A 27,537-nucleotide genomic window follows, 5' to 3' on the forward strand; every position below is an offset into this window, starting at 1 on the left:
TTGACCCCCCCCCCCCCAAAAAGAGGAGGGGAAACCATCGCAGCCTCCGCCCTGTGACCATCCCCTGTGCTCAAGAATTGCCTGGATGGACCATACCTAAAACCAGATGTATTTATGTGACTAGTGAGAGATAAGAAGACTAACATGTGCACTTATTTTTATGTGATAATTTTCAAGTTTTTTTGTGACTCTGTGACATTGTTTTCTTCAACTCTTTCTCTGTAGAGCTCGCTGGATAGTTCATTTGAAAGTGAAGAAAGCTCTTAATACATCAATGTGCAACCTAAGCCTAGGCTACACTCCACTTAAGAACCATCCAAACCTCTAAACTGTATACTGTTAAGAACAGAAATCTCAATGACAAGACAGACAGATACACCTAAATTATCCATTCGGAAGCATCAGACTGCTCAACAGGGGGAGCAAAAGACAGTGCACGACAGTATAATATTGTCATAAACACGTGTAAAAATCTTCAGTGGAATTCAATCCCCCCGGAGCTCGGCAGTCCATTTCCACTATGTACCTGGTTTCTAACTTTCTCAGGGCCCCATCCCTATCTCCTCCTCTCCTAAGAGGGCCAACACAGTCAATAGCATAATAGCGCAACAGGGAACTGTCATTGTTATGGTGTTCCTTAAAGTGACGGGCCACCGGATATGCTGGATCACTGGTATTGATGGCCCTAATGTGCTGGAGTATCCTCTTGTGCACCTGCAATTTGGTACTGCCAACATAACGCAGGGCACACGGACACTCCAGCACATACACCACATATTCACTCTTACACGTGAGTTGTTGTTTTATTTTACGTGCCACAGAGGTGAATGGGGTAGCATATTCGGTTTTATTCAATCCATGCTGACAAGCCTTGCAGGATGAACACCTCCTAAAGCCCTTACTTTTCCCTAACCAAATTTTACCGGTCAGGACTTCTGGGCTAGATTTTACTAGGGCATTCTGCATGGAATATGCTCGCCTGTATGTGATGGATGGGGTATTGGGTATTCTATCCCCTATCACTGGGTCACATTTCACTAGATTCCAATGCTTGGAAACTATTTTCCCCAGCGCTGCATGTTGCCTATTGAAGGCCCAAATCAATCTGACTGGTTGATCATTAGTGTTGATGGACTTTTTGTGGACCTTAGGCTCGAGGGCATGATTACGTGGAATGGCATTAGCTTTGATTATGGCTTTATCCACTATTGCAGCCTGATACCCCCTAGCCAGGAATCTGGACCTACTGGCCTGCTGAGCCAGGTTACACTGGGCTTCTGTACTGCTCAAACGACGTATACGCAACATTTCACCATACGGAATGCTGCGTATAAGGTGAGCAGGGTGATGGCTGCTGGCGTGGAGAATCGTGTTTCCAGCCGTCTCCTTACGATACAACCTTGTTTCTAGATGTGTTGCTCCTGGTGTGACTGTCATGTCAAGGAAATGCACCTGATCCCTGCTGATGGTAGAGGTAAAGTGCAGATTGTAGTCATTCTTATTGATGCGGTCAACAAAGTGCTCAGCCTCCTGGCGAGTGCCCTTCCAGACTAGGAACACATCGTCTATATAGCGATACCACCTAACAATAGATTGTCTGGAAATGTCTGCGTGCGTGCCATGGAGGACCTGCCTCTCCCAGTAGCCCATGTGTAGACAGGCATAACTGGGAGAGAAACAGGCCCCCATGGCCACACCCCTGACCTGCTGGTAATATCTATTGTTAAACATAAAAAAATTGTGGTGTAAACAAAATGAGATCATTGAAAGTAACATGCGGTTATGATCAGCCATGATTATAGGTCGCAATCCTAGGTAGAATTCTATGGCTCGCAGTCCGTCTTGGTGATTAATACTGGTATATAAAGACGTGACATCTAATGTAATGAGCCACAGATCCATACCCCACTCTATATCCTGTATCTTTCTTACAAAATCATTGGAATCTTGCACATATGATGGTAACTCCTGAACAAATTCCTGCAAGAAAGAGTCCACATACACTGTTGTTTTCTCTAATAAACCCCCGCACGCTGCAATTATCGGTCTTCCCGGGGGTTTACTAGGATTCTTGTGGATCTTGGGAATGAGGTATAGGACTGGCATGACTGGATGGTTATTCTTTAGATATTTCAGCTCATCCATGCTCAGTAGGCCAAAGGACCTCCACCCCATGAGCAAAGAGTGGAAGTCTTCCTGAGCTTTTTTGACCAATGAAATGTCACTATGTCTATAGCAGTTCAGATCATTCAGTTGGGAGAGGGCTTCTTCTAGATATAGTTTTCGTGGCCACAAAACTATGTTCCCTCCCTTGTCAGCCTGTCTGACGATGACATTTTCATTGGCCTGAATTTTTTGGATGAGACGCATGTATTGATCATTTTGTGTAAATTTTTTCCGTTTAGAATTGAGCACCTTGGAATGTAATGACTTGATGTCTTTGACAACTACATCGTGAAAAATGTCCAAATTATCATACATCATCACAGGTGTGAACGTTGAGCGCGGTTTAAAAGACGTTAGTCCCCCCACCCTGCTGGGCTCACCTCCAGATGTAGTTTGTGATGATGACTGCTCCGATCTGAGAGACTCTAGGGCTTCCAAGCCAGGCAAGTCACGGGCTTGTAATCCCTCGTCTCCAGCTTCAACCCGCGTAGCACTGCTGCGGGTTTTTCCTCCAGCAAAGTGTTTCTGTAGCTTGATTTTGCGGACAAATTTGTAAAGATCAATTCTTGTGTCCGCATAATTCAGATCGCATGGAGGACAAAATGTGAGACCTTTAGATAGGATATTGAGCTCAGAATCGGACAGGACCATGTCCGTCAAGTTGATGATGGAGGGGGCAACGTCCTTAGCTCCAGATAATAGGTTCACTTCCTGTTCCATCTCTTTGCACTCTTTTTCTTCCTCTTCTGCTGATTTGGCTCTTGCTCTGGATCTGGCCTTGCGACGTTGGTAGCGTTTTGCGTTGATTTTTTTGTTCCTGAGCGCGACTGCGTTCTCGGGCGTAGGGTCCCTCGCCAGTCTTTCCTCACACAGTCCAATTCCTCTGCTGGCGTGAGCTTTGTAAACCCCAATTGCCTTCCTGATTGTGCAGAATTGGAGTCTGAGTCGCTATTCATATTTGAACTCAAGTTGGACTCCGAGGAGTCATCCTGCTGTGCTGTTCCCTGTGATTGGTTAGGGCGATCCGCGGTGCCTGCAAGTTTTTGGCCTCGTGAGGCTTTGATGGCGTCATACTTTTTCGCAAAGGTAAAAATGCGACCTTCCGCATAATCTGCCTTATCGCGTTGGAATTTCCAGGCTTTCCTTTTGCTGATGGATTCTTCTTCCTTCTGTATCCTCGCCATCATATCGCCTCTAAGTTTGATACACTCATTTGGACAGTCCACACTGGCTGCTTCGATGACCAGATTAAGCTCCTCAATCTTTGCCTGTGTTTTCAACCGGTCACTCTCCGCATAGCGGACCAGTATTTGGACTAGTTTGCGTGACGATTCTAAATTGCAGTCGGCCCATTCACGGAGCATTTCCGGATCTGGATCCTCATAACTTGGGGCCAACATGACCCGCAAACCACGCGGTATCCTATTTACTTCCAAATAGCGACTCAGTGAACGGTGCTCCCACCATTTGGAGAGTTCCCTTTTCATCAACTTTTCCAGTTTTTTAAAATGATCACGAACGCTCACAACTTCATCTGCTGGTGCATTAGAGGCGGATGGTTCAGCTGACCCCCCAGCCGGGGAGTCATCAAACGCATTTAGCGCTGCCTGTTCCCTCGCTTTTAGTGCGTCTGCCGACATGCCGCTTCCTCTCAGTCAGTATTGCGCGTGATGCGCTCTCACAGCTGTTTGGGCGAACGCTGCAAATGCAAGCCGCCGTACAGTCGCGCACACTCTCCCTTTACCGGTGTTTTCTTCTCCGTGCTGCTTCGCTGGTCCCAGCCGAAGAATCTCAACCAAAGCAGAACGCTTGGCAGGCTCCACGTCGGGTTAACAAGCAGCACAGCGTTGGCAGTAACCGGGGGCTGGAACAATTACTCCCTAACGGGAGAGACAAACGACTTCCGGGTCAGCAGAGGTCTCGGCTTCCTGTTGTTCCGCCACAAGCAAGGGGAGGGGTCATCCAAATACCGGCGAAGCACACTGCCGGTCTGGCAATATGAAACAATCCCTGCTGCCTCTCGCCCGGAGCCCAGTGCTGGAGACCGCTGCGCAGGAAGAAGAGAGGAGACCTCAGGTGCAGTGAGCAATGTTTCTTTATTGTACCCTCGAGGAAGCGGCACACAGCATGACGTTTCGGCCTACACAGAGGCCTTGATCACATGACGCACGCTGGGAAAAAGGCAATTTTTAAAGTGCTAGTGCTAAGTGGGAATACAATCCGATTGGTAGGTTTTTGGTCACGTGTTGCACTTATCATAGACACGGACAACAGACTGTAAGTTACAGACATCACGGGATAGTCCCTGAATTAGCGCCATGTTATAACTGTCCATACTATAACATTAAAGTGCAAATGCAATTACATCAATGTGTAAACAAACAAAAGATCACTGGGTAAATCCAAATGTCAAAACCGATATTGTTGTGCAAAGTGCAATGTGCGTCATGAGGATCAATCTCAATAAATACACTATATACAATATACATCATGTACAAAAGTCATGTATAACACCCAATTTATGAGCTAATATATACAAAATATATAAATAAATTCATAAAATGTATCATAAATATATAAATATATATGTTAAAACCATGACTGTACAGTATATTGCAAATAAATATACAGATAAACACAACATCATTGATACGGGATGAGATCTATAGTAAACAAGAATAATAAATGTTTTGGCCCTAATACCAAGATCGCAGCATCCCATTGTTAATACACAAATTATGTTTACATATATGTAAATACTGAGCTGGAAAGTTCACGGGCAGAGGAGATGTTGACCCCCCCCCCCCCCCCCCAAAAAGAGGAGGGGAAACCATCGCAGCCTCCGCCCTGTGACCATCCCCTGTGCTCAAGAATTGCCTGGATGGACCATACCTAAAACCAGATGTATTTATGTGACTAGTGAGAGATAAGAAGACTAACATGTGCACTTATTTTTATGTGATAATTTTCACGTTTTTTTGTGACTCTGTGACATTGTTTTCTTCAACTCTTTCTCTGTAGAGCTCGCTGGATAGTTCATTTGAAAGTGAAGAAAGCTCTTAATACATCAATGTGCAACCTAAGCCTAGGCTACACTCCACTTAAGAACCATCCAAACCTCTAAACTGTATACTGTTAAGAACAGAAATCTCAATGACAAGACAGACAGATACACCTAAATTATCCATTCGGAAGCATCAGACTGCTCAACAGGGGGAGCAAAAGACAGTGCACGACAGTATAATATTGTCATAAACACGTGTAAAAATCTTCAGTGGAATTCAATCCCCCCGGAGCTCGGCAGTCCATTTCCACTATGTACCTGGTTTCTAACTTTCTCAGGGCCCCATCCCTATCTCCTCCTCTCCTAAGAGGGCCAACACAGTCAATAGCATAATAGCGCAACAGGGAACTGTCATTGTTATGGTGTTCCTTAAAGTGACGGGCCACCGGATATGCTGGATCACTGGTATTGATGGCCCTAATGTGCTGGAGTATCCTCTTGTGCACCTGCAATTTGGTACTGCCAACATAACGCAGGGCACACGGACACTCCAGCACATACACCACATATTCACTCTTACACGTGAGTTGTTGTTTTATTTTACGTGCCACAGAGGTGAATGGGGTAGCATATTCGGTTTTATTCAATCCATGCTGACAAGCCTTGCAGGATGAACACCTCCTAAAGCCCTTACTTTTCCCTAACCAAATTTTACCGGTCAGGACTTCTGGGCTAGATATTACTAGGGCATTCTGCATGGAATATGCTCGCCTGTATGTGATGGATGGGGTATTGGGTATTCTATCCCCTATCACTGGGTCACATTTCACTAGATTCCAATGCTTGGAAACTATTTTCCCCAGCGCTGCATGTTGCCTATTGAAGGCCCAAATCAATCTGACTGGTTGATCATTAGTGTTGATGGACTTTTTGTGGACCTTAGGCTCGAGGGCATGATTACGTGGAATGGCATTAGCTTTGATTATGGCTTTATCCACTATTGCAGCCTGATACCCCCTAGCCAGGAATCTGGACCTACTGGCCTGCTGAGCCAGGTTACACTGGGCTTCTGTACTGCTCAAACGACGTATACGCAACATTTCACCATACGGAATGCTGCGTATAAGGTGAGCAGGGTGATGGCTGCTGGCGTGGAGAATCGTGTTTCCAGCCGTCTCCTTACGATACAACCTTGTTTCTAGATGTGTTGCTCCTGGTGTGACTGTCATGTCAAGGAAATGCACCTGATCCCTGCTGATATATATATATACACTTGTAAACGTTTTTGTGTTTCTAATGCATATGCCTGCAAAGAAAAATATTTTTAAAAAAATACACACATACACACATACAAAGGCCAGGCCTTTTGGCTATGCCAAAACTTTTTTAAACATGCCATGAGCTTCTCCTCCCTCGCAGACCTTATCGGGCAGATAATGTAATGTTGTTAATATTTACATTGCACATATATGGCATTTGGAAGGTTTCGCTGCACTCCTGGGATCTTGGTAACTTTTCACAAGCATCTAGGTTTTTTCTTCGACCAAAGTCATGGTGATGTGGAATCAATGCCTTTGTCACTGATTGAGTATTGTCTCAGTAACCTCTTCTTTTTAGGTCGAGCGACCTATCTCAATGCGCATGCGCATTGAGCGGGAGCGAGATATATAGGGGCTTAAATAAGCTTTACCTAGACTGGCGATTGACTGGCGATTTGATGCTGTGCCCGTGCGCTTTTAGGTCAATGCGCAAGCGCATTGACCTAAAATGCGCGTGCACATCATCAAATCGCCAGTCAATCACCAGCAGCACTCCTCCCACACCTTTGAAGTGAAGCTTAGCTTCACTTCAAAGGCCCCTGCTGCTTCACACCCTCATGCCGCACTCCCCGCTCCGCCCCCGTCTCATTTCTACTCCCCCCCCTCCCCACAGCAATGCCCTTCGTCTTGTTTCATCTGCCAGCACTGGATCACTCTGCCCCTCACCGCTGGTTCTCACCCTCTTGCTCCTCAGCCCTCGCTACCGATCCCCCTCCCCGGACGCACTCTCCATTCTCTGCCCACAACCAGCTGTAACGTTGAACCCGACTCCGCCGTCGATCTTGCTCCCACCTATCTCTCACCCTCCCCGGCACCGACTTCAATCTCCCTTTCCCCTTCACCACTGACCCCCTCCCCACCCCCCTTGAGCACGGGTTCAGACTGTAGCCTTTCCTTTCTCCGGTAATGGTATTTTCTCCTCTCAATTTTTTTGCACTTACTTTGATTTTTTTTCTCTCGCCCTGTTCTTCGATTACCTCCCCCCATCCTCCAGCACCGCCCCCCTCCCACGCCCGTCATCCAGGAGTAGCTTGCTGTTTTTTCTCTCTTCCACATCTCCAACACCTCTATTCCCCCTCCTGCCACTCTCTCCAGCACTAGCTCGTGCTCCTTCCCCCACCCTTTCCCCTCTGTCACCACATCTCCAGCCCCCCTCACCCCGACCAGCACCTTGAGCACTGAGTCTCTCTCCAGCACGTATGCTCTGCGCACCCTGCACTGCTCTAGCTTACCCTTTCTTCTCTTTTGAACAAATTGGCCACATGCCGCCCCCCGTCTCCCCTCAATCACTGTCAGTTGTTTTCGTCCAGATCCCGGTACTGAACGATGTCATTGATGACCCGCAGGGTGGGGAGGAGACTGACAAAATGCTGCAACTCCGGGCCGAATTATCCGACAGCGCTATTATGTGGCTTTGAAAAGCAAATTATATGGTACATTGTGAATGAAACAAATTATGCGCCACCTTTTCACATTATTGTGTAGTTATTTAGAAACTTTTATACATTGATGCAAAATAGACCTCAATGATCCACCACATCCACCACCACCACATCCACCACCACCACATCCACCACCACCACATCCACCACCACATCCACCACCACCTCCACCTCCACCTCCACATCCACCACCACATCCACCACCACATCCACCACCACATCCGCCACCACATCCACCACCACATCCACCACCACATCCACCACCACATCCACCGCCATATCCACCGCCACATCCACCGCCACAACCACCGCCACAACCACCGCCACATCCACCGCCACCACCACCGCACCCACCACCACATCCACCACACCCACCACCACTACATCCACCACCCCATCCACCACCACCACCACCACCACCCCATCCACCACCACCACCGCATCCACCATCACCACATCCATCGCATTCACCACCACCACATCCACCGCATGCACCACCACATCCACCACCACATCCACCGCATCCACCACCACATCCACCACCACATCCACCATCACCTACACATCCACCATGACATCCACCGCCACATCCACCGCCACATCCACCGCCACATCCACCACAACATCCACCACCACATCCACCACCACAACCGCATCCACCACCACCACATCCACTACCACATCCACCACATCCAGCACCACATCCAACACATCCACCACCACTTCCACCACCACCGCATCCACCACCACCACCGCATCCACCACCGCCACCGCATCCACTGCATCCACCACCACCACATCCACCACCACATCCACCACCACATCCACATCCACCACCACCACCACATCCACCACATGCACCACCACCACATCCACCACCACATCCACCACACCCATTACCACCACATCCACCACCACATCCACCACACCCATTACCACCACATCCACCACCACATCCAACACATCCACCACCACTTCCACCACTACCGCATGCACCACCACCACCGCATCCACCACCACCACATCCACCACCACCACCACATCCACCACCTCATCCACCACACCCACCACCATCACTACCACCATCACTACCACCACCACATCCACCACCACATCCACCACCACTTTCACCACATCCACCACCACCACATCCACCACCACCACATCCACCACCACCACATCCACCACCACCACATCCACCACCACATCCACCACCACCTCCACCTCCACCTCCACATCCACCACCACATCCACCACCACATCCACCACCACATCCGCCACCACATCCGCCACCACATCCGCCACCACATCCGCCACCACATCCGCCACCACATCCACCGCCACATCCACCGCCATATCCACCGCCACATCCACCGCCACAACCACCGCCACAACCACCGCCACATCCACCGCCACCACCACCGCACCCACCACCACATCCACCACACCCACCACCACTACATCCACCACCCCATCCACCACCACCACCACCCCATCCACCACCACCGCATCCACCATCACCACATCCATCGCATTCACCACCACCACATCCACCGCATGCACCACCACATCCACCACCACATCCACCGCATCCACCACCACATCCACCATCACCTACACATCCACCACCACATCCACCGCCACATCCACCGCAACATCCACCACCACATCCACCACCACAACCGCATCCACCACCACCACATCCACCGCATCCACCACCACATCCACCACATCCAGCACCACATCCAACACATCCACCACCACTTCCACCACCACCGCATCCACCACCACCACCGCATCCACCACCGCCACCGCATCCACTGCATCCACCACCACCACATCCAATACCACATCCACCACCACATCCACATCCACCACCACCACCACATCCACCACATGCACCAACACCACATCCACCACCACATCCACCACACCCATTACCACCACATCCACCACCACATCCACCACACCCATTACCACCACATCCAACACATCCACCACCACTTCCACCACTACCGCATGCACCACCACCACCGCATCCACCACCACCACATCCACCACCACCACCACATCCACCACCTCATCCACCACCTCATCCACCACACCCACCACCATCACTACCACCATCACTACCACCACCACATCCACCACCACATCCACCACCACTTTCACCACATCCACCACCACCACATCCACCACCACATCCACCACCACCACATCCACCCCCACATTCACCACCATCACCACCACCACCACATCCACCATCACCACCACATCCACCACCACCATATCCCCCAGATCCACCACCACCACATCTATATGTGTGTGTGTGTGGCTCTGTGTGTGTGTGTAGGTGCAAATGCAATGTTCTTGGATTTTCGTCACAATAAAATACACTGAACATAATCTTCACAAAATGTATTTACAAACGTTTAAGCTATTGCCATTATAAATTACATTTTTTTTTATTTAAGTATTAATTATTTACAAAATTAAAAGCCATTGTTATTTGTAATATCAATACATGTAAGTCACGTAAATACAACACACATTGCATTACAAATGCTATAGGTGTCACATTTGCGAAAGTTAAAACTATTGACATTCTAACTGACAAAGCTATTAAATTTGCTATTTTCAAAACCAACACATAAATAAAAAAGTGTCATTTACAATACCAATCGCTCAAACTTTCCTAATGCGAGACCTATTGCATTTCCAATGCTTGTTGTTTTAGAAGTGCTTCTAACAGCCCTGAGTTAACTAAGTCCAGTATATTTAGGCGTGTCCGTATGGCCAAAGGCAATGAAAGGGTTAAACTCCCTACAAGGGTGTAAGTGGCTTCCTGGATCTCCAAGTGTTGGAAGGGGGAAAGATTAACACAAACTGTTCTGCCCATTGTGTGATTTATGATTTGGGTAAAGGCCTGATACTACTTGTGTGTGACACTAGCCAGATCCAAACAGGCCTTCTTTTCTTCCAGTCACTCTCCAAAGAGAAACCAGAAACACGTTTGCTCTCTTTTCTGTTTGACGCTTGTTTATGTCTTGCCTAGCAGAAAGCGCAAGCTGTCTGGTTGCGAATAAACCTATTTCTGGCTTGCCTGGAACTTACCGTGGGCTTGTAGCTCACCCATTGGTTACTACAGGCTGGCTTTACTTTACTGTCGTTGCAATCATTTGGCTTCTTCTTATTTACTGGATTTCCTTGGCTTGCTTTCCTCTTCTTGTGTTTGCCTATATAGCCTCTTTACCATATTTTAACTGGCTGGTTTGTATCCTTCCACTGTTTACTATTCAGGAATTCCTTTTTTCTTTTTAGTTCAATATTCTATCAGTTTGCATGTGTTTTCCAGCTCTCTCCCTGGTTTGCTTCTCTCCTTCATTCTTTGTTGCTCTCTCAATCAAGTGCACAACTCTCCTACTCTAGTGTTTCTCCCCTGCCAAACTACACCTGCTCCCATGGTCAGAGTTTCTCTCTCCCTCATGTGCTTTTGAAATTGCCAACACGTTTTGCTCCCTCGCTCCCTCCCTCCCTCCCTCCCTCGTATGCTCCTTCTTGTAAGAAATGCAAATGCGCGGGCATGCGCACATGCGCAGTTTTCTTAAGCAGTATTTCTAATGGCAAAGAAAAGGAGGAGGGCAGCCCGGGGACGCCGTGGTTAAAGGTAAGTATTTTCCAATTCCTTTAAGTTACTGTTAAGTTATATATTAAAAGGGTGGTGGAGGCGGGTGGCGAGCGAACTCCGCTCCGCTGAGGAGTGTGCAGAGTTTTGCCTACTCTGCGTTCTCCACGGAACGTGGAGTAGGCAAACTCCTCACACTCCACGGGCGGAGCGGAGTTCTCTGCCCACGGTTACAAAAATGCCTTTTGTCAGCGGGGTACAATATCCTTAAAGGGTAGTGGCAAACGCCACAGGTTCCAAAGGCGGGACGTCACGTCCTGCTTATTTTAAAGTGCTCCATATTCCTTTGGTTGAAGCCCCCGAGGTGGAGAGAGCTGTGGGACTATTGCACGAGTCCCCGCAAACACCCCTGCACTGGCGTAACGAAAAGTGAGGGGGCCTCCCTGCACGGTACTTAGTGGGCCCCCTCCGGGCTCAATCGGGAGCTCTCCCGGCCAGAGTTCAGTGCCGAGGGGGCCCCTTGGAGCTAGGGGCCCCCCTGCACCGCGTGGGCTGCGGGGGCCTGTGTTATGCCCCTGCACCCCTGTAGTGGGCTGGTACCACATGTTGAGTAGACATAGTACAAGTTAGCCAAGCTGAGTTTCATGTAGCTTAATAAGACCATAACAAGATTAGTTACTAAGCCTTACAGCAAGCCCCACCAGGAGCAGCCTCCTAGCTGCTCAGCCCATCTTCTAACTGACAACACTCACACGCCAGGCACCCAAGCCTTCCACTCATGTCAATCACACTAACATTCTACACAGAACACTCACACTGGCTGAGCAGCTCGGTACAAGGTGAAAGGGAACATAATAACATAACCTGAGGATAATCCAACCCCTCCCCAACTTTTCTTTCTTGGTCTTTCTGGACCACACAGTCCCCAGCCCCACTCCGGGTCCCTGCAACATGTGTCATGAACATCTGTTGAGGGGCAGCTTCAAAGCCAGGCACCGTGCGCGAGCCCTGGGTGCCACAAGCCTCTTATTTTTCTTCCACCCTTCATTTCCTGTCCTTTTATCTCACTCCTCTAGCTTCTTTTTCATTACTAGTTTATCTCTTTGCCATTTTTATCTTATCTTTCTCTTCCTTGTTTTCCTCCTCGTTCTTTCTATCTATTTTGCCCTGGGTCAACGTCTGATATTAAAAGAACTTCCAGTCCTAAAATAAAATCGCCTGTATGAATGAAGCACTGCCTGTCTGTCTTTGAAGGACTGGTAGGCAGTAGCAGAGTCAGCCCAAAGTCATGCCGGTAATGTCATAGTGTGCAATAAAATGATGGAATGGAATGCTACCCAGAACAATGCCACTCCTTATTATCAATTTAAGAATTCATTGTAGCAAATGTTCTTGTTCCATTGGCTTTCTCAGCCCCTCTAGCCTTTCAGAAATCCTAGTCTGAAGGTATTTCATTGTATTTCATTACCGTCCATTATTTCACTGTAGGCCACTGCCTAGTATCCGGCAGAGACCCTACCCACTATGTGTTTGAGCACCTCTTAGTAAGGTGTAGCACGTGCATTGACAATCCGATGGACATGTAAAGACTTCTAATGCTATTTTATTTTATTTTTCAGCCCACTCGGAGGAAATCTCGTCAGGCCTTGGAGGTCGAAGGAGGCGGGAGTAAGGTCCCAGGGGTATGGAGCATCTGGGGCCCTTGGTCGCCATGCTCCCAGACCTGCGGCCTTGGAATCATGGAGCGGAGCAGGGCCTGTCTAGCATCCACGGCGGACACCAGCTGGGGAGCTGGTGTGGAACCTCATCCTCAAAGCGTGCGCACCAATCCGCCATTTCATGAACAGAATCCGGGCCAGTTCCCCTACGCGGCTCGGCGGCCATCTTACCCTCTTCACACCAATGGGCATGCAGAGGTGCCACCGTTGCTCCCTTCCGTACCGCTTCACCGACACCCTGAGGCCTACAGGCCACCTCCACTGGACAGGTTTGATTCTTACCCCCGGCATTCACGCCACCAGACATTTGGAAGGACTGACCACGGGCAACCATTACTTAAACCCGAGGAACAGGTCAACCAGAGGACTTCCGCCCTCCGCGAGACGGAGCACAGGACCGAATGGGGACAGCATTCCACCAGAGATACTTACAGACAAGAGGGGCCACCCAGTCAAGGAACTTCTTACTCACGCAGGGCAACCCATCGAGAGTCCCCTTCGACCTCCGCGAGGAGGAACGCGTCCAGCACCATGCGTCTGTCTCTGCATCGGACTCCCACCAAGGACTCTGTGCCACTGTTCAGGCCGGAGCATGGGGAATTGAGGGAAATCGGTACTGGTACCTTTGAGAATCCAGCCAATCCCCACAGGCATGCGGTTCCAGCAGCCCCGACTAAGGTGCCCCGTCACTCTCACAGGTAGGACCTTGTGATGTGCAAACATGGATGTCAGACTAAATTTCATCCAAGATTTCAAGAATGTGTTTTCCTTGTGGGTTCTAATCTTAGGCTGTGATGAACCAGTATGAGAAACCAGTTACCTTCAACAATACCAACAAGTCACAGTTTTTTCCTATTTGTGGCATACAAAATGTAAAAGCAATTAACTGGATGGCAGTGGCAATAAATGTAGCCCAATTACTCAGTCATAAGGCTCTTCAATAAGGTTTTACCTTACTACACAATGTTAACACTTTGCATCCTGAGTTTCAATAAATACATTTTGTTAAAACAAAAATACAAATGAAAATGGCATGGCATAAACCATATATGCAGATACACAAAGTATAAAATGCTACTCATTACCATTATTGAAGGAGGGGCATCATAACTCAATGGAGGCTTTGCCTCTCATGAGTCATACGCTCTTCCCACGCTCAACAATGGTACTAAACAGCATATTACACTCTGTGCATCTGTATTTGTATATATGTGTATATGCGCACTTACGCACACACACATACACATAGACGCACTCTGGTCAAACCCTTCTTCAGAGAGCATCAGCTGGTACTGTCACACTGTCGTGGCACAGGGCAGGTTCACATTGTCTCTGGAAGCATCAACTATATCTCTGCTGGCAGGGTAAAGAAACATGTCACTTCTACTAGGGGTCCAACATAACTTTATTATGAGACCCACATTTCTAAAATCTGATTACTCTCAAGGATATTCATCTTGATGACTTGTCCTACAATCACCAAAGTTACTTATACAAACAAGTACTCTTACACTCAAAGTAAGAAGTGTGCTTCCAGAATGGTGGTCTCCTTACACAAGGGGCTCTGTTCTCTCTTGTATGGTGTGAGGATCATTGACCAGCCGTGCATTCGTTTCACCAGTGTTCGTCTCTTCATTAGTATACTTGCGTACCACTACAACATACAACTGATTGTTAATGTGTCTTTGCTGTAGTAAAACAAAGGGTATTTACTCCAAATGATTGGATGAAATTTGTCATTCCTGTTACGCAAGACTGGGTGCTTGTAGGCTAGGCGCTGCATGTTCCGGAAAGCTGTGCAACCCCAGGGCCCAAGCCTTGTTATTTCTGGCGCTAGCACTTTGGTGAATCCTGTACGGTTTAGCGTTTCCGCTACCTGAAAGTTGGGCTTTTTTTCATCAGAGCTTCATGTACCTGGTAACTGAGATTTGGTACATAAGGCTCAGAACTCATAGTAGTACACAAGCCAAGGAGCTACCACGGTTTGGTGTTCATGACTCCCAAGGTTTAGTCCCGAGCGTCAGCACACCAGGTACCCGGAATTAACTTCTGCTAGTTCCGGTTTTACAAGATTCAGCATTTGGCCATTTGAGGCATGTGGTTCCTCTTTTGTGCTGCTCAACTCTTTTTGTACTTGATGCTCTGTGCTGTGTTTCTCAAGACTTGGCACTCAAGGTACTCAAAGTTGACTCTTCTTTGGTTCAGCATCTCTTGTACTTGAGATCACCAGTGTTTACCAGAATCTTTGACCTGCTAGAGGTTTTGTATGAGTAAAATGTCCAGCTAACTATAACACCACTAAAACTTACAGTTTTTTGAGTGAATTTCAAAGGTTTTTTAAAAGCTAATTCCTAACTATATAACTCCTGAAACCTATGGTTTTTTCAGTGAATTTCAAAGGTTTTTTAAATGCTAATTCCTAACTATATAAGGCCTGACACCTATGGTTTTTTCAGTGAATTTGCAAGGTTTTTTAAATGCTAATTCCTAACTATATAAGGCCTGAAACCTATGGTTTTTTCAGTGAATTTCAAAGGTTTTTTAAATGCTAATTCCTAACTATATAAGGCCTGAAACCTATGGTTTTTTTCAGTGAATTTGCAAGGTTTTTTTAAATGCTAATTCCTAACTATATAAGGCCTGAAACCTATGGTTTTTTCAGTGAATTTCAAAGGTTTTTTAAATGCTAATTCCTAACTATATAAGGCCTGAAACCTATGGTTTTTTCAGTGAATTCGCAAGGTTTTTTAAATGCTAATTCCTAACTATATAAGGCCTGAAACCTATGTTTTTTTCATTGAATTCGCAAGGTTTTTTAAATGCTAATTCTATTAGCGGATAACGTTTTTATATATTAAAACGTTTTTTAAATCTCAAATGCCTGCTTTGCTAACAGAGTTTTTAAGCACAGGCTCTTTTGTCTCTGGTGGCCATCTTGGGAGACTGCATATCAGAATTTTTTTAATGAAATATAAGAGGATTTGAGAAGTCACTCAAAATGTGCCCTAATTTTTCTTTCTTCAGCACTAATCATAATTTATATGGCAAAATGAACCCCCTCATGTTGTTCCTTTGCAAATTAAATGTTTTAAGTGTTAACACTTTATTCCAATCAAGATGACTTCAGGTGTGCCATACTTTTGTCATAAGTAAGACTGTTAGCGCTCTAGTTGTTCTTTAGAACACTCTGGGACATTCTGTCATTGGGCTATAGTTGGGCTACATCTGGCTGATATTTGGGCTACATTTGTTTTTTTTGTCTCTGGTGGCCATCTTTGGGCTACATTGGGCTACATTGGGCTACATTTGGGCTCTAACATATATATAGCCCAATGTAGCCCAATATATATTTTTTCAAAGTAAATTTTCGTAAAAACCACTGGAGCACATATCTTGAGACATAGCAAAGGCACGTCGGGCTACCAGTCCCTACAATTTTGCCAAGTTTGGTGGAAAACCATTCAGCCGTTCGGGCTAAAAGTGAGTCCAACCGCCCTATGGAAATTAACATGGGGAAAACACGTTTTGGGACCCCCCTTTTATCTCGGCCCCCGCTTGACAAATCCCCCCCCAAACTTTCAGGGAAGGATCGGAGCGCCGCGAGGCAAAGTTAAGGAACATTTCAGGAAGATTCCTCAACCGGCGCCAAAGTTATTCCCAATAGAATGTTGCGATTTCCCTATGGAAAACAATCCTAACTATATATACCTACTGGCTATCGCCAGTAGGTAATGTGTGTGTGTGTATATGTATATATATATATATATATATATATATATGTATCTCTCTCTCTATATATATATATATATATATATATTCTAACCCTGAGGGATCATGGTGTTCGATGGTAGCAGCCGAGGAATCATGCTCCAGGTACTGAAGGCATACCACTCTTTTTTTAAAGCACAGTTGGTTATTCCCAGGGTACCAGTCGTTCATTTGAAGTCACTCGCGACCTTGTGCAAAGGAAAAATTCATGACGTCAGGAGACATAAGAATAGCTGATTACTGGATGTTTTGGAATGTCGGACTGGATTCGCAACACAACAAAAACTAATGCTGCAAATCTGCACTTTGAACTAGCTACTATCTTTGGAAAGTGGTGGGAGGGGATGTACTGGGGCTGAAACAATCAAAGAATGCCATCTATAAATAAGGCGCTTTGCGGTGCAGTGAGACTAGTGACCGGAGCCCAGCATGATTCATAGCCGCAGAGCTATGAACAAACCGTGCCATAGATTCTCTGCGAGAGGTCCAGGGGTACCAGAGAGGAGGTCTTTTGTGGGCTTCTGCTCTTGTTTGAGGTTAATGGCATTGCTTAATTTGTGCCAGTAGTTGCTGGTGATCAACACTGACATACCCTTGCCTACTACCGGTCTCAGATTTTGAACCAGGAAGAAAGAAGGGTTGAAAGAGGATTTGAAATCAGTAACAAATGGAGAAAGAGAAGATGAAAAATAAACTGTAAGATAAAGAGACAAGACTATGAGGTAGAATCAAGGTAATCATGCCATGGTATTCGCCATTCCCAGTATTTAGTATCATGTGTAGTGAGAGGCTAAAGAAACTTTAGACCCATGCAGTTATTTTTTTATTTCACTTTATTTTATTTTTACAAGTTAAATACTGGTTGCTTGACAGTATCCTTGGAAGGTATTGTCATTTACCAATAGTGAATCAGAATCACCAGCACTGATGCACTTACGTTGCAAAGTCCGTTACTCACTTTCGACACTTTACTCTTTGGAGACAACTTAGTTGAGTAATTAAGTTTGACTCTAGGCGGTGGGTGGGATAGACTCTGGCAGAACATGACTCCACTAGGTACATGATACTCAGTAAACTGAATGTCAATTCCATCCAGAATAAGTCTTTATTTACCAGCAAGTAAAATAGAATGGTTAATGATGTATACACCAATTTAAAGAAACAGGAGGTTGGACCATTTGGGACTGTGATAAAACCTCAAATGTATTTCTGTTTTTTTATTGCTTGGCCATAAAAGCGAATACCATGACATCTGGCCTATGTAAACAATAAAGGTGACCCGTCTGTCTCGCGAGACTGTACTATAGTGTTTACAGCGTTTCAGTGATGCAGACGAAAATTCTCCAGTCGAGTATCGAAATATCATCCTGCTCTCATAATACTCCTAGGGCTGTGGTGGAAAGCTGGACTACTCGGTGGGTTTGTGACCATATAGCCGAGTTTCCATCAAAACAGTCTGAACCTTGCAAATTTCCTCTTCCACCAAATGGAATTGGAGTTCCCCTTAAGTTTGAATATGTCACCAGGTCACTGGTGCAACTATGCAGGGTCATGTTTGGGTTGCATGCAGTTGTGTCCCTAGCCCAAAAATTCAGAATATCAAGGATTTATCAAGCCCTTCTTCAGGTCTTTGATGACATGAGTCAAAAACCTGCTTCAAGTCAATGAAAAGTTTCTTTAAGTCTGTGTATTTAATAAAAACTTGCCTGGAAGATTAGATATGTTCATAGGACCCGGATCCCCCAGCATGCTCCCCGCTCCCCCCCCTAAACCTGATAACCCACAAGAGAATCATCAACAGAGATTTGTGTGGGTGTAAAACGGCCATGTTTAATATTTTCCATTTCATAAACATGACAAGGCATTTCAAAATTCATTATCTACAGTTATCAACATAATTTGATTCTTGACTTCTTGATCTTCTTCCGCCAGATTAAGATTCTAATCCTCCAGCACTAAGGGGGCTTCTGGCTCCCCTCTTCCATGCCGTGCATCCGCGCGAGGTGGAACCCACCTGCGCCCCATGAGGAGTGGGCTCCCAACCACTGATCCTTGTCCGCCTTCTCCAGGGGCCCACCCTCTGACCACCAGGCTGACCAGGAACCCAGGAGGCTCGTAACCTGTCGCCCTAGCCTCCCCAGCCGGGGCCCTATTTCACAGCGGAGAGCTTACCGTCTCCCCCCTCAGTGCTGGCCTAGGGAGTACGCAAGGCGGACTCCCGTCCATTCCGTCGGTCAATTGTACTGTTCCAAGGTCTTTCTACCGCAACACGCCCTTCCAATCCCCTGAGCTAAAGGGACGGGTGGGTGGGAGTTTACAACTATACAAAGGGGATGTAGGAGGGAGACGCTTCTGGGAGGCCGCCACCGATCCGGTGCAACAGAGGAAGGAGAGGCCGGGGTCCCTGCCCCTAGGACCTAAATAGGTCACCAAGCTCCGCCCACTGTCGCACCGGAAATGCGTCCACCTGCCCCGGAAGAGCTAAGCGGCCGGTCGCCCATTGGGGCAGACCGGCCGCCCCTATCTAGAAAGGTAAGGGGCGGGGGCCGGGGGGCCGGGTCCTAAGTGCGCGCTCACCGATGCTCTGCTCGCGCTTGGCATAGGACCCGGATCCCCCAGCATGCTCCCCGCTCCCCCCCCTAAACCTGATAACCCACAAGAGAATCATCAACAGAGATTTGTGTGGGTGTAAAACGGCCATGTTTAATATTTTCCATTTCATAAACATGACAAGGCATTTCAAAATTCATTATCTACAGTTATCAACATAATTTGATTCTTGACTTCTTGATCTTCTTCCGCCAGATTAAGATTCTAATCCTCCAGCACTAAGGGGGCTTCTGGCTCCCCTCTTCCATGCCGTGCATCCGCGCGAGGTGGAACCCACCTGCGCCCCATGAGGAGTGGGCTCCCAACCACTGATCCTTGTCCGCCTTCTCCAGGGGCCCACCCTCTGACCACCAGGCTGACCAGGAACCCAGGAGGCTCGTAACCTGTCGCCCTAGCCTCCCCAGCCGGGGCCCTATTTCACAGCGGAGAGCTTACCGTCTCCCCCCTCAGTGCTGGCCTAGGGAGTACGCAAGGCGGACTCCCGTCCATTCCGTCGGTCAATTGTACTGTTCCAAGGTCTTTCTACCGCCACAAAGGTGACCCGGGCTCACAAGTCCGTCACCTTCCCCACCTGCTCTCTGAAAGAAAGACCCTAATCCTGGGGCCCAGCCCTCACCGGAAAATCCATTCGGTGCCGAAAGTGAAACCAGCGGCCCTTCACTGAGCACACCTTGGTCACCTCCAACCTTGTGATACCTCCCCTTACCGGAGCTCCTTCAAGTGAATCCATTCGGTGCGGGAAGTGAAACCAGCGGCCCTTTACTGAGCACACCTTGGTCACCTCCAAACTTGTGATACCTCACCTTACCGGAGCCCCTTCAAGTGAATCCATTTGGTGCAAGAAGTGAAACCAGCGGCCCTTTACCGAGCCCACCTTGGTCACCTCTCAACTTGTGATACCTCACCTTACCGTAGCCCCTTCGAGTAGAGTGCTACCCAAGCGGCCCCACACTGAGCATGACTTGGACCATTCCTTTTTGAGCCGCCTCACCGAGACATTCCAGGCTCTCGGCTCCTTCCTGGGGCCGCCCGCCTCGACACACAGAAACCCTGTTCCCTTCAGGCCTACTGGCCATGCCACTCGCCACTGCCATAGTCGCCTCGCAGCTTGACGCATGGACGAGTGCCCCGTGCCCACACCACCTTCGCGGGCACACTATTGAACAGGAGAGAAATAGAAAAGTCAAGTATGGTCATTGGCAAATCATCGGCATTTCTGACACAACCCCACACCGAAACCCTGTTCCCTTCAGGCCTACCGGCCATGCCACCCGCCACTGCCATAGTCGCTTCGCAGCTTGACGCATGGACGAGTGCCCCGTGCCCACACCACCTTCGCGGGCACACTATTGAGCAGGAGAGAAATAGAAAAGTCAAGTATGGTCATTGGCAAAACATCTGCATTCCGACACAACCATTCTGGCCAAATGGGCCTCGTGCCACCGCTGGACGACCAGCGCCCCACCTATTCGCAGTGCTGTCTGGTAAGCCTGCCTCTGCCGTGAACGTTGCCCTACCTATCCTGTCCGGGAGGGCCGAGTATCCCAACACGCTCAGTCCCAGTCCCGCTAATGCTAATCCCAACAGCTTGCACTGGTACTGCTACCAACAGCCAACACACCACTAAACAACCCCTTGCCTGTTCCACTCCAGACTCCAGCTGAGCGCCTGAGGAAAATGTTCTTATGCATTCATATGGAAACGCTCAGCCCGTTTTATTCCGTGTATTCCTAAAACAAACTAAGTGAGCAAGGGTGAAAGGGGGACAGGTATTGTCCAGTTCCCATGATCTTGGGGGGCTAGGGATGTCCTGCTCCGGGGATGCTAAGAACCAGGAAATTCAAGTGACCCTGTGCGCTCGCTGGCCCGGATAGCCCCATGTATTTGAAGGGGGGGGGGGGGCGCCAGGAGGCCGTCTGTCTACCAAACCTAGTCTATGCTAACCCAACCTGACGGACCAGTATGGGGTATAAGTGAACTACCCGCCGCTTCTTATCTACCCAACTCTGGCCTCCTTCACAGGTAGTAATTATAAGCAACTGAGACTACTATGTACGGTACCCAAATGGCGCTATCCTCCTTTTTCTCACGCCCTAGCAATAAACCTCTTTACTCGATGGTAAGGGGGGGGGGGCACACCTGCCCTATCTAGGTCCAACAGAGCGGTAGCAGTGAAAGCCTGCCTCGGGCATTTTGCGCTAGGATAAGAATTAACCCTGCCCACAGTCGTTGCGGAGTCCCTTGTGGCTATCTGAACCTCAACTCTTGAACGTTCTGCCCCTCATGAACCCTTTGTTTCCTAATCCATACCCAATAACGACCAATATGGACTTGCCTGCTCACGAGAATCTGTTCCCATTATGTTCCTCTCCGGTCTTATCGTGAGTCTGTACACCATCTGCACTTACCAACAGAACCCGGCCATCGGGCGCAAGATGTGAACCAGACCATTGCCCTTAATTATGTCCAGATCCGATTACCGACATTTTTATATATACAGACACCAAGATCACTGTACTCCAGTCCAGTTTCATTAAAATTGTCAAAACCACAATTACCAAAGAGATAATTCGTCACTCCTTGCCTGTTAACAGGAGTGTCTTCAAGGTACAGATTGTTTACAAAAACTGTAGTAAATGCGTGAGCTAAGAATGTGTAATGATGGGCTTCCTGAAACCTATGAAGCGCGTTTCACACGTGGGCAACCCAGGGTCAGTGTCTGGGAAGTGACAATGAAATCCCCAACCAACGGGGTATAAAACCATGCAGCCATAACTTTTTTGGGATTTAAACACAAAATGAGGAGCAACGGTCACACTCATGCGCACAAAAATTTTAACGCACGTACACACATTGCCTACATTGCCTGCACCACGCTGTTAGAGTAATGACTGTGTGCCCATTCAACCCTGGACCTCTCGGCTGAAACTATCCCCGAACATAGGTGCAGAGCAGAGGAAAGTGTGATGGTGGTTTTCCGCGGACCCAAGGTGTTTATTTTATTCACTTAAAACTTCTTCAGGGTCATATTTCAGTTATTAGGTACCCGGACAAATCAAAGTTGACCTTTGCGAAGGACATGTGAATTCCTTCCATTTACTCGTAAAGAGGAGAGTAGGACAGCCTCACACTGCACAGGTGGACCCGCCTCCTCCTGGGCACCAGCCAGGCACATCGCTCTCGTGGGCCGGGCCTAGAGACAGACTTCACTATTCTTATGGCATTTTTATAATTGCATTTTTTATCATTGCATCCCAAGCCTATCCTGCGCTCTACTTCCACTTCCAGTGCCTGTACCTTTAACTCTTCATGACACCACGTGCCTCCGAGTTGTTATTGTCCTCACGAAATTTGGTATTAAACCGCTTTCTGCTCAATAGGACTCTTTAAAATCGTCCATTTCTCCTAACTCGGACGCTGGATTGTTATCCGTGCCCGCCATGTTGGCCAGGCGCGCCGAGGCCGTCTGCCCCACCAACCGTGAGTTATCCCGCGGCCATGCCAAATTGGCGAGTGAAACAAGTCCCTCCCCTCGAGTTACGGGGAATTATTTAACAGGCGAGGAACTAAACTCCTCCCGGGCAATTAAAAGATGGCGTACCAGCAGCATGGCCCCCTGAATCACCGAAATTCCGCCATCTGCAACATGCGCACCTGTTTACCCATACTTTAAAACTATGATTTCTCCTTCTACCTCCCTAATCGTGCCTACCTGACGGAACCTGGCAGGAGTGCGGTATACACTTAGTTCACGTGATCCACACCCGTTACCTAAAACATGGTCCCCAATTGATCGGACACATTGCCTGTGCTCATAAATCCAGACACCACAATGATTGAAAACACGCAGGTTCTAAAATTGCAACTTTCAGCATAAGAAACAGCGAATGTACACTCCAGGCCCACTGGCTCGTATACACTAGTTCACGTGATCGACACCCGTTACCTAAAACATGGTCCCCAATTGATCGGACCCATTGCCTGTGCTCATAAATCCAGACACCACAATAATTGAAAACACACAGGTTCTAAAATTGCAGCTTTCAGCATAAGAAACAGCGAATGTACACTCCAGGCCCACTGGCTCGTCCGAGTATATACATGGGGGGGGGGGGTTATTGCCAAAGCGACCGGTACGATCTTCCTGTAACTTGCATCACCTCAAACTTGCTCTCGATTGAGCCTTCAAATACTTCGATCGCGGCCCACGTGGACTCACCAAACCAATAGTTGCTGAATGTAGGAGTGTCGTGCCACCCTTCTAGCTACCCCCATATAGTCTGCTGCTAATTTCGTCCATGTCGCCTCCTCAGAGGGAGGGTACACCCAACACAAGGCCGCAGCAGCACTCTCCAACGCGCCAACTCATCGCGACAAATCCCCCGGCCTCCCAGGAGCTGTTCGCCTAACCCCTCATGGTGAACACCCTCCACGCCAGCAATACCACCGAAAACACTCGCGCAAATAAATTAACCCACTATAGGCGCCTTTTTTGGACGGCCGAAGATGAAAGGCTGAGTAGGCCCCACAGAATCTCTGCTACGCATGTACACACCAAATATTTACCTCCGGCCTAATTCTCAATCCTAAGACACATGACTCGCCCTCTAATACCCCTCTACTACCCACTTGTGCAAGGAAAAGAAATTAAAACAGTGACCCCGGGGCCAGACGCATCTTGGCTGTTACTGGGAGCTTGGAGGTTGAACCCTCGGGCCTTTTTACCAAGACGGCCACTACCAGGAAACGGCCACCGCAGTACCCCATGATCCTTTCATATAGTGCCTCTTTACGCCAACCTGATGCCATTCTAACTTGTGCCCTTAACGGGAATTACTCGCATGTGAATAACATAACCCCCATGACACGCTGAGTCAGAAAGAAGTCCACAGCGGAAGGCAGATGGACGGTATCGGGGTCTCTCCGAGACAGCTGTATCCTGAACATTATTTAGCCCCTGTTCCACCCTGAACACCGAGCATTCCCCACTCTCCTCAGCCCGCCCACGTCGACCAAGAAGGAGCCTGCAGACCCAGGAGCCCTGTCGGCAGCCGCGGACCGCCAGAGCAGACTCACTATCATCGTCCGCCCCGGACACCACCCACGCAATCCGCGGCCGCACACAGGCCCCCCGGCACACCCGACTCCTTACCTGGCGAGATGGACGGCTGCAACCCGACGCGCTTCTCCTCCTCGTCGTCTTCCACCACGCGCTTGCTGTGCTGGACCTCCGGCCTCCCAACTCCGAACGAGGGAAAGTTTAAAACTATGCACGAGGGAAAGTTTACAACTATACAAAGGGGATGTAGGAGGGAGACGCTTCTGGGAGGCCGCCACCGATCCGGTGCAACAGAGGAAGGAGAGGCCGGGGTCCCTGCCCCTAGGACCTAAATAGGTCACCAAGCTCCGCCCACTGTCGCACCGGAAATGCGTCCACCTGCCCCGGAAGAGCTAAGCGGCCGGTCGCCCATTGGGGCAGACCGGCCGCCCCTATCTAGAAAGGTAAGGGGCGGGGGCCGGGGGGCCGGGTCCTAAGTGCGCGCTCACCGATGCTCTGCTCGCGCTTGGCATTGGTGCCAAAGCCCTCCCTGTACACTGCCTTGCTCATCACCTGCACAATCTCAGAGTTTCTAGGTTGGGATGTCATTGTGTTAAAGGTGTGATGCTGAAGGCATTGGCTGCCATTGCGTCATGCATTGGAGATGACCAGGCTGCATGTTTTAAAATGGATGCCAAGAAGTTGATGTTGGGGTGTTGGGTGGCTTAGTTCTCAAGAATGTGGGTTTGATGACACATGGGTGGGATGTTATCAAGGTTGTAGATGTAGTATTTCTGGATTTTAAGCAGAAGACATGTGATTTCAAGTCCATATATTGAGTAAGTGGTGAGGCATTGCTTGGCTGCGGGTTGGGCATTGATGGTTATTGCTTATGTATTGCCTAGTTAATACCACGCTGTCACATGCTGATTGCTGGGATGTCGCCTTTACACAGTTGGGGCAATGTCGAGGAACATCTAGGGGGGAGTGGCATTGCATTGTTGGCATTATCATTGGGATATTGCTTGTTGAGGGTTGGGGCATGCTTTGTGAGCATTGCTGGGTGAAGGGTGATATGTCTCACTTTGGATGTTGGTTGTTGTATGGTTTTATGGTGGAAGTCATTGGGTCATAGTTTGCAGTTACCTGCATTGAAGATTGGACATGGCTGCGTTGCAAGTAGGACACTGCTGGAACGCAGATGTATGATGTTACAACGCATACTTTTACAACGCATACCTTTACAACGCATTTTTTACAACGCAACATCCATTACAACGCATTCCATTACAAGGCATGCCATTACAACGAATTTTTAAAAACTACCTTTACAACGCATTCCATTACAACGCATACTACCTTTACAACGCATACCACTACAGCGCATAACATTACATTGCATGTATGGTAAGTATTGGATAGTGTAGGGGTAAAATATCCTATTCTAACTCCTGGGGGGTGCAACAGTAGGGTAAGTGTTGGATAGTGTAGGGGTACAATTTACTATTCGAACTCCAGGGGGTTCAACAGTAGGGTAAGTGTTGGATAGTGTAAGGGTATTATGCGTTGTAATGTTATGCGTTGTAATGTTATGCGTTGTAATGACATGCGTTGTAGTGGTATGCATTGTAGTGTCATGCGATGTAATGGTTGCATTGTAATGGCATGCGTTGTAAGGGATGTTGTGTTGTAAAAGTTTCATTGTAATGGTAGTGTGTTGTAAAAGTTGCGTTGTAAAGGTTGTTTCCCCTGGAACGCAGATGTGACATCCCTGGGATGCAGTGGACATGTCTAGGTAGAGGATGGGACGGGTCATGGTTGAGGATGGTACATCTGGATCGAGGGTGGGTTGTCTCTGGGCCTACGGTTTGCTGTCTCTGGGTTGTGCAGGGGAACATACTGTCAAGGTTGGAGCACATCTTGTTTACGAGTTAACTTGCTGGATTGTGCATGGGATGCGACTGTGTCTTGGTGGGATGGGGTTATTTCCTGAGTGGCATGATGGTAAGTCGAAGAGGGGATGGCTCCCCCAAATTGGCCTAGAGCAGATTTCATGGGTCTAACTTTGCTAAGTTGTGTGTGGAACATCCTGGGAGATGCATTGCTTTGGTCAAAGGTTGGACATGGCCTGGTCAGAGGTGAGGCTCAGAATGATGATAGAAAGTTCCAATATTATTACTGGCTTCAGCCACTATAGTTGGGTTTTATTTTGGTGCTATATATATGACACAATGTGTGATGTCTTTCGTCAGAAACTGCCAATCTAATTATGCTTTCTGGGAGGACAGACATACCCCTTTACTCAATCCATGACCCAATCAAGTCATGTGTTCAATGAAGCGTCAATCAAAATCTCTCCGTGGTGTGTGCCATTTTCACTTCCTTACCAGCAGCTCTGTGCTTGGAAGCACTCTCTCTTTTCATTTAACGAGGTGTGGCATTCAGAGGATTCTGGTTTTGCTCTCTGTGTCTGTGCATCTTCACTTAATTACTCACTGGCTTTTTTCATTGTGGATTATGTGAACACTAACTCCATAATAACATAGCTTTAAAATGTAAACCTCGTTCTTCTTCTGAATGTCACGAAGCATGGCATTCAGGTGCCATTTTGAAATCCAATGCTGTACCATTTAAACCTACAACGCAAACTTTGTCTCTCTCTTCTTTTCAGGTCTTGGCTCAAAGCATCATTAAGCCTGGAAAGTATGGCTACGGAAAATTGCCATTTGCTTTATCACTACATAGGCAGGTTGGAGAGGCACCACGTCTCCGGGGGACAGCAGGTGAACCCTCTGTCCAGAAAGCAGAAGAGGAAAGCACCGAACACCAGCCCAACATTCTCTGCCG

The 27,537-nt window shown here is 48.0% G+C and overlaps 1 protein-coding gene across 1 annotated transcript in view; it reads left to right on the forward strand.

The window, feature by feature from the left end:
• Window positions 1-27,537, forward strand: part of ADAMTSL4 (ADAMTS like 4) — a 334,744-nt gene that overhangs the window by 77,527 nt on the left and 229,680 nt on the right. Inside the window, 3 exon segments of the mRNA XM_078668902.1 lie at window positions 13,176-13,982; window positions 27,362-27,463; window positions 27,465-27,533. Of these exon segments, the coding sequence (XP_078525028.1) occupies window positions 13,176-13,982; window positions 27,362-27,463; window positions 27,465-27,533 (978 nt within the window).

The sequence above is a fragment of the Lissotriton helveticus genome, chromosome 12 (assembly GCF_964261635.1).
Source record: "Lissotriton helveticus chromosome 12, aLisHel1.1, whole genome shotgun sequence".
In the NCBI taxonomy this organism is placed as follows: domain Eukaryota; kingdom Metazoa; phylum Chordata; class Amphibia; order Caudata; family Salamandridae; genus Lissotriton; species Lissotriton helveticus.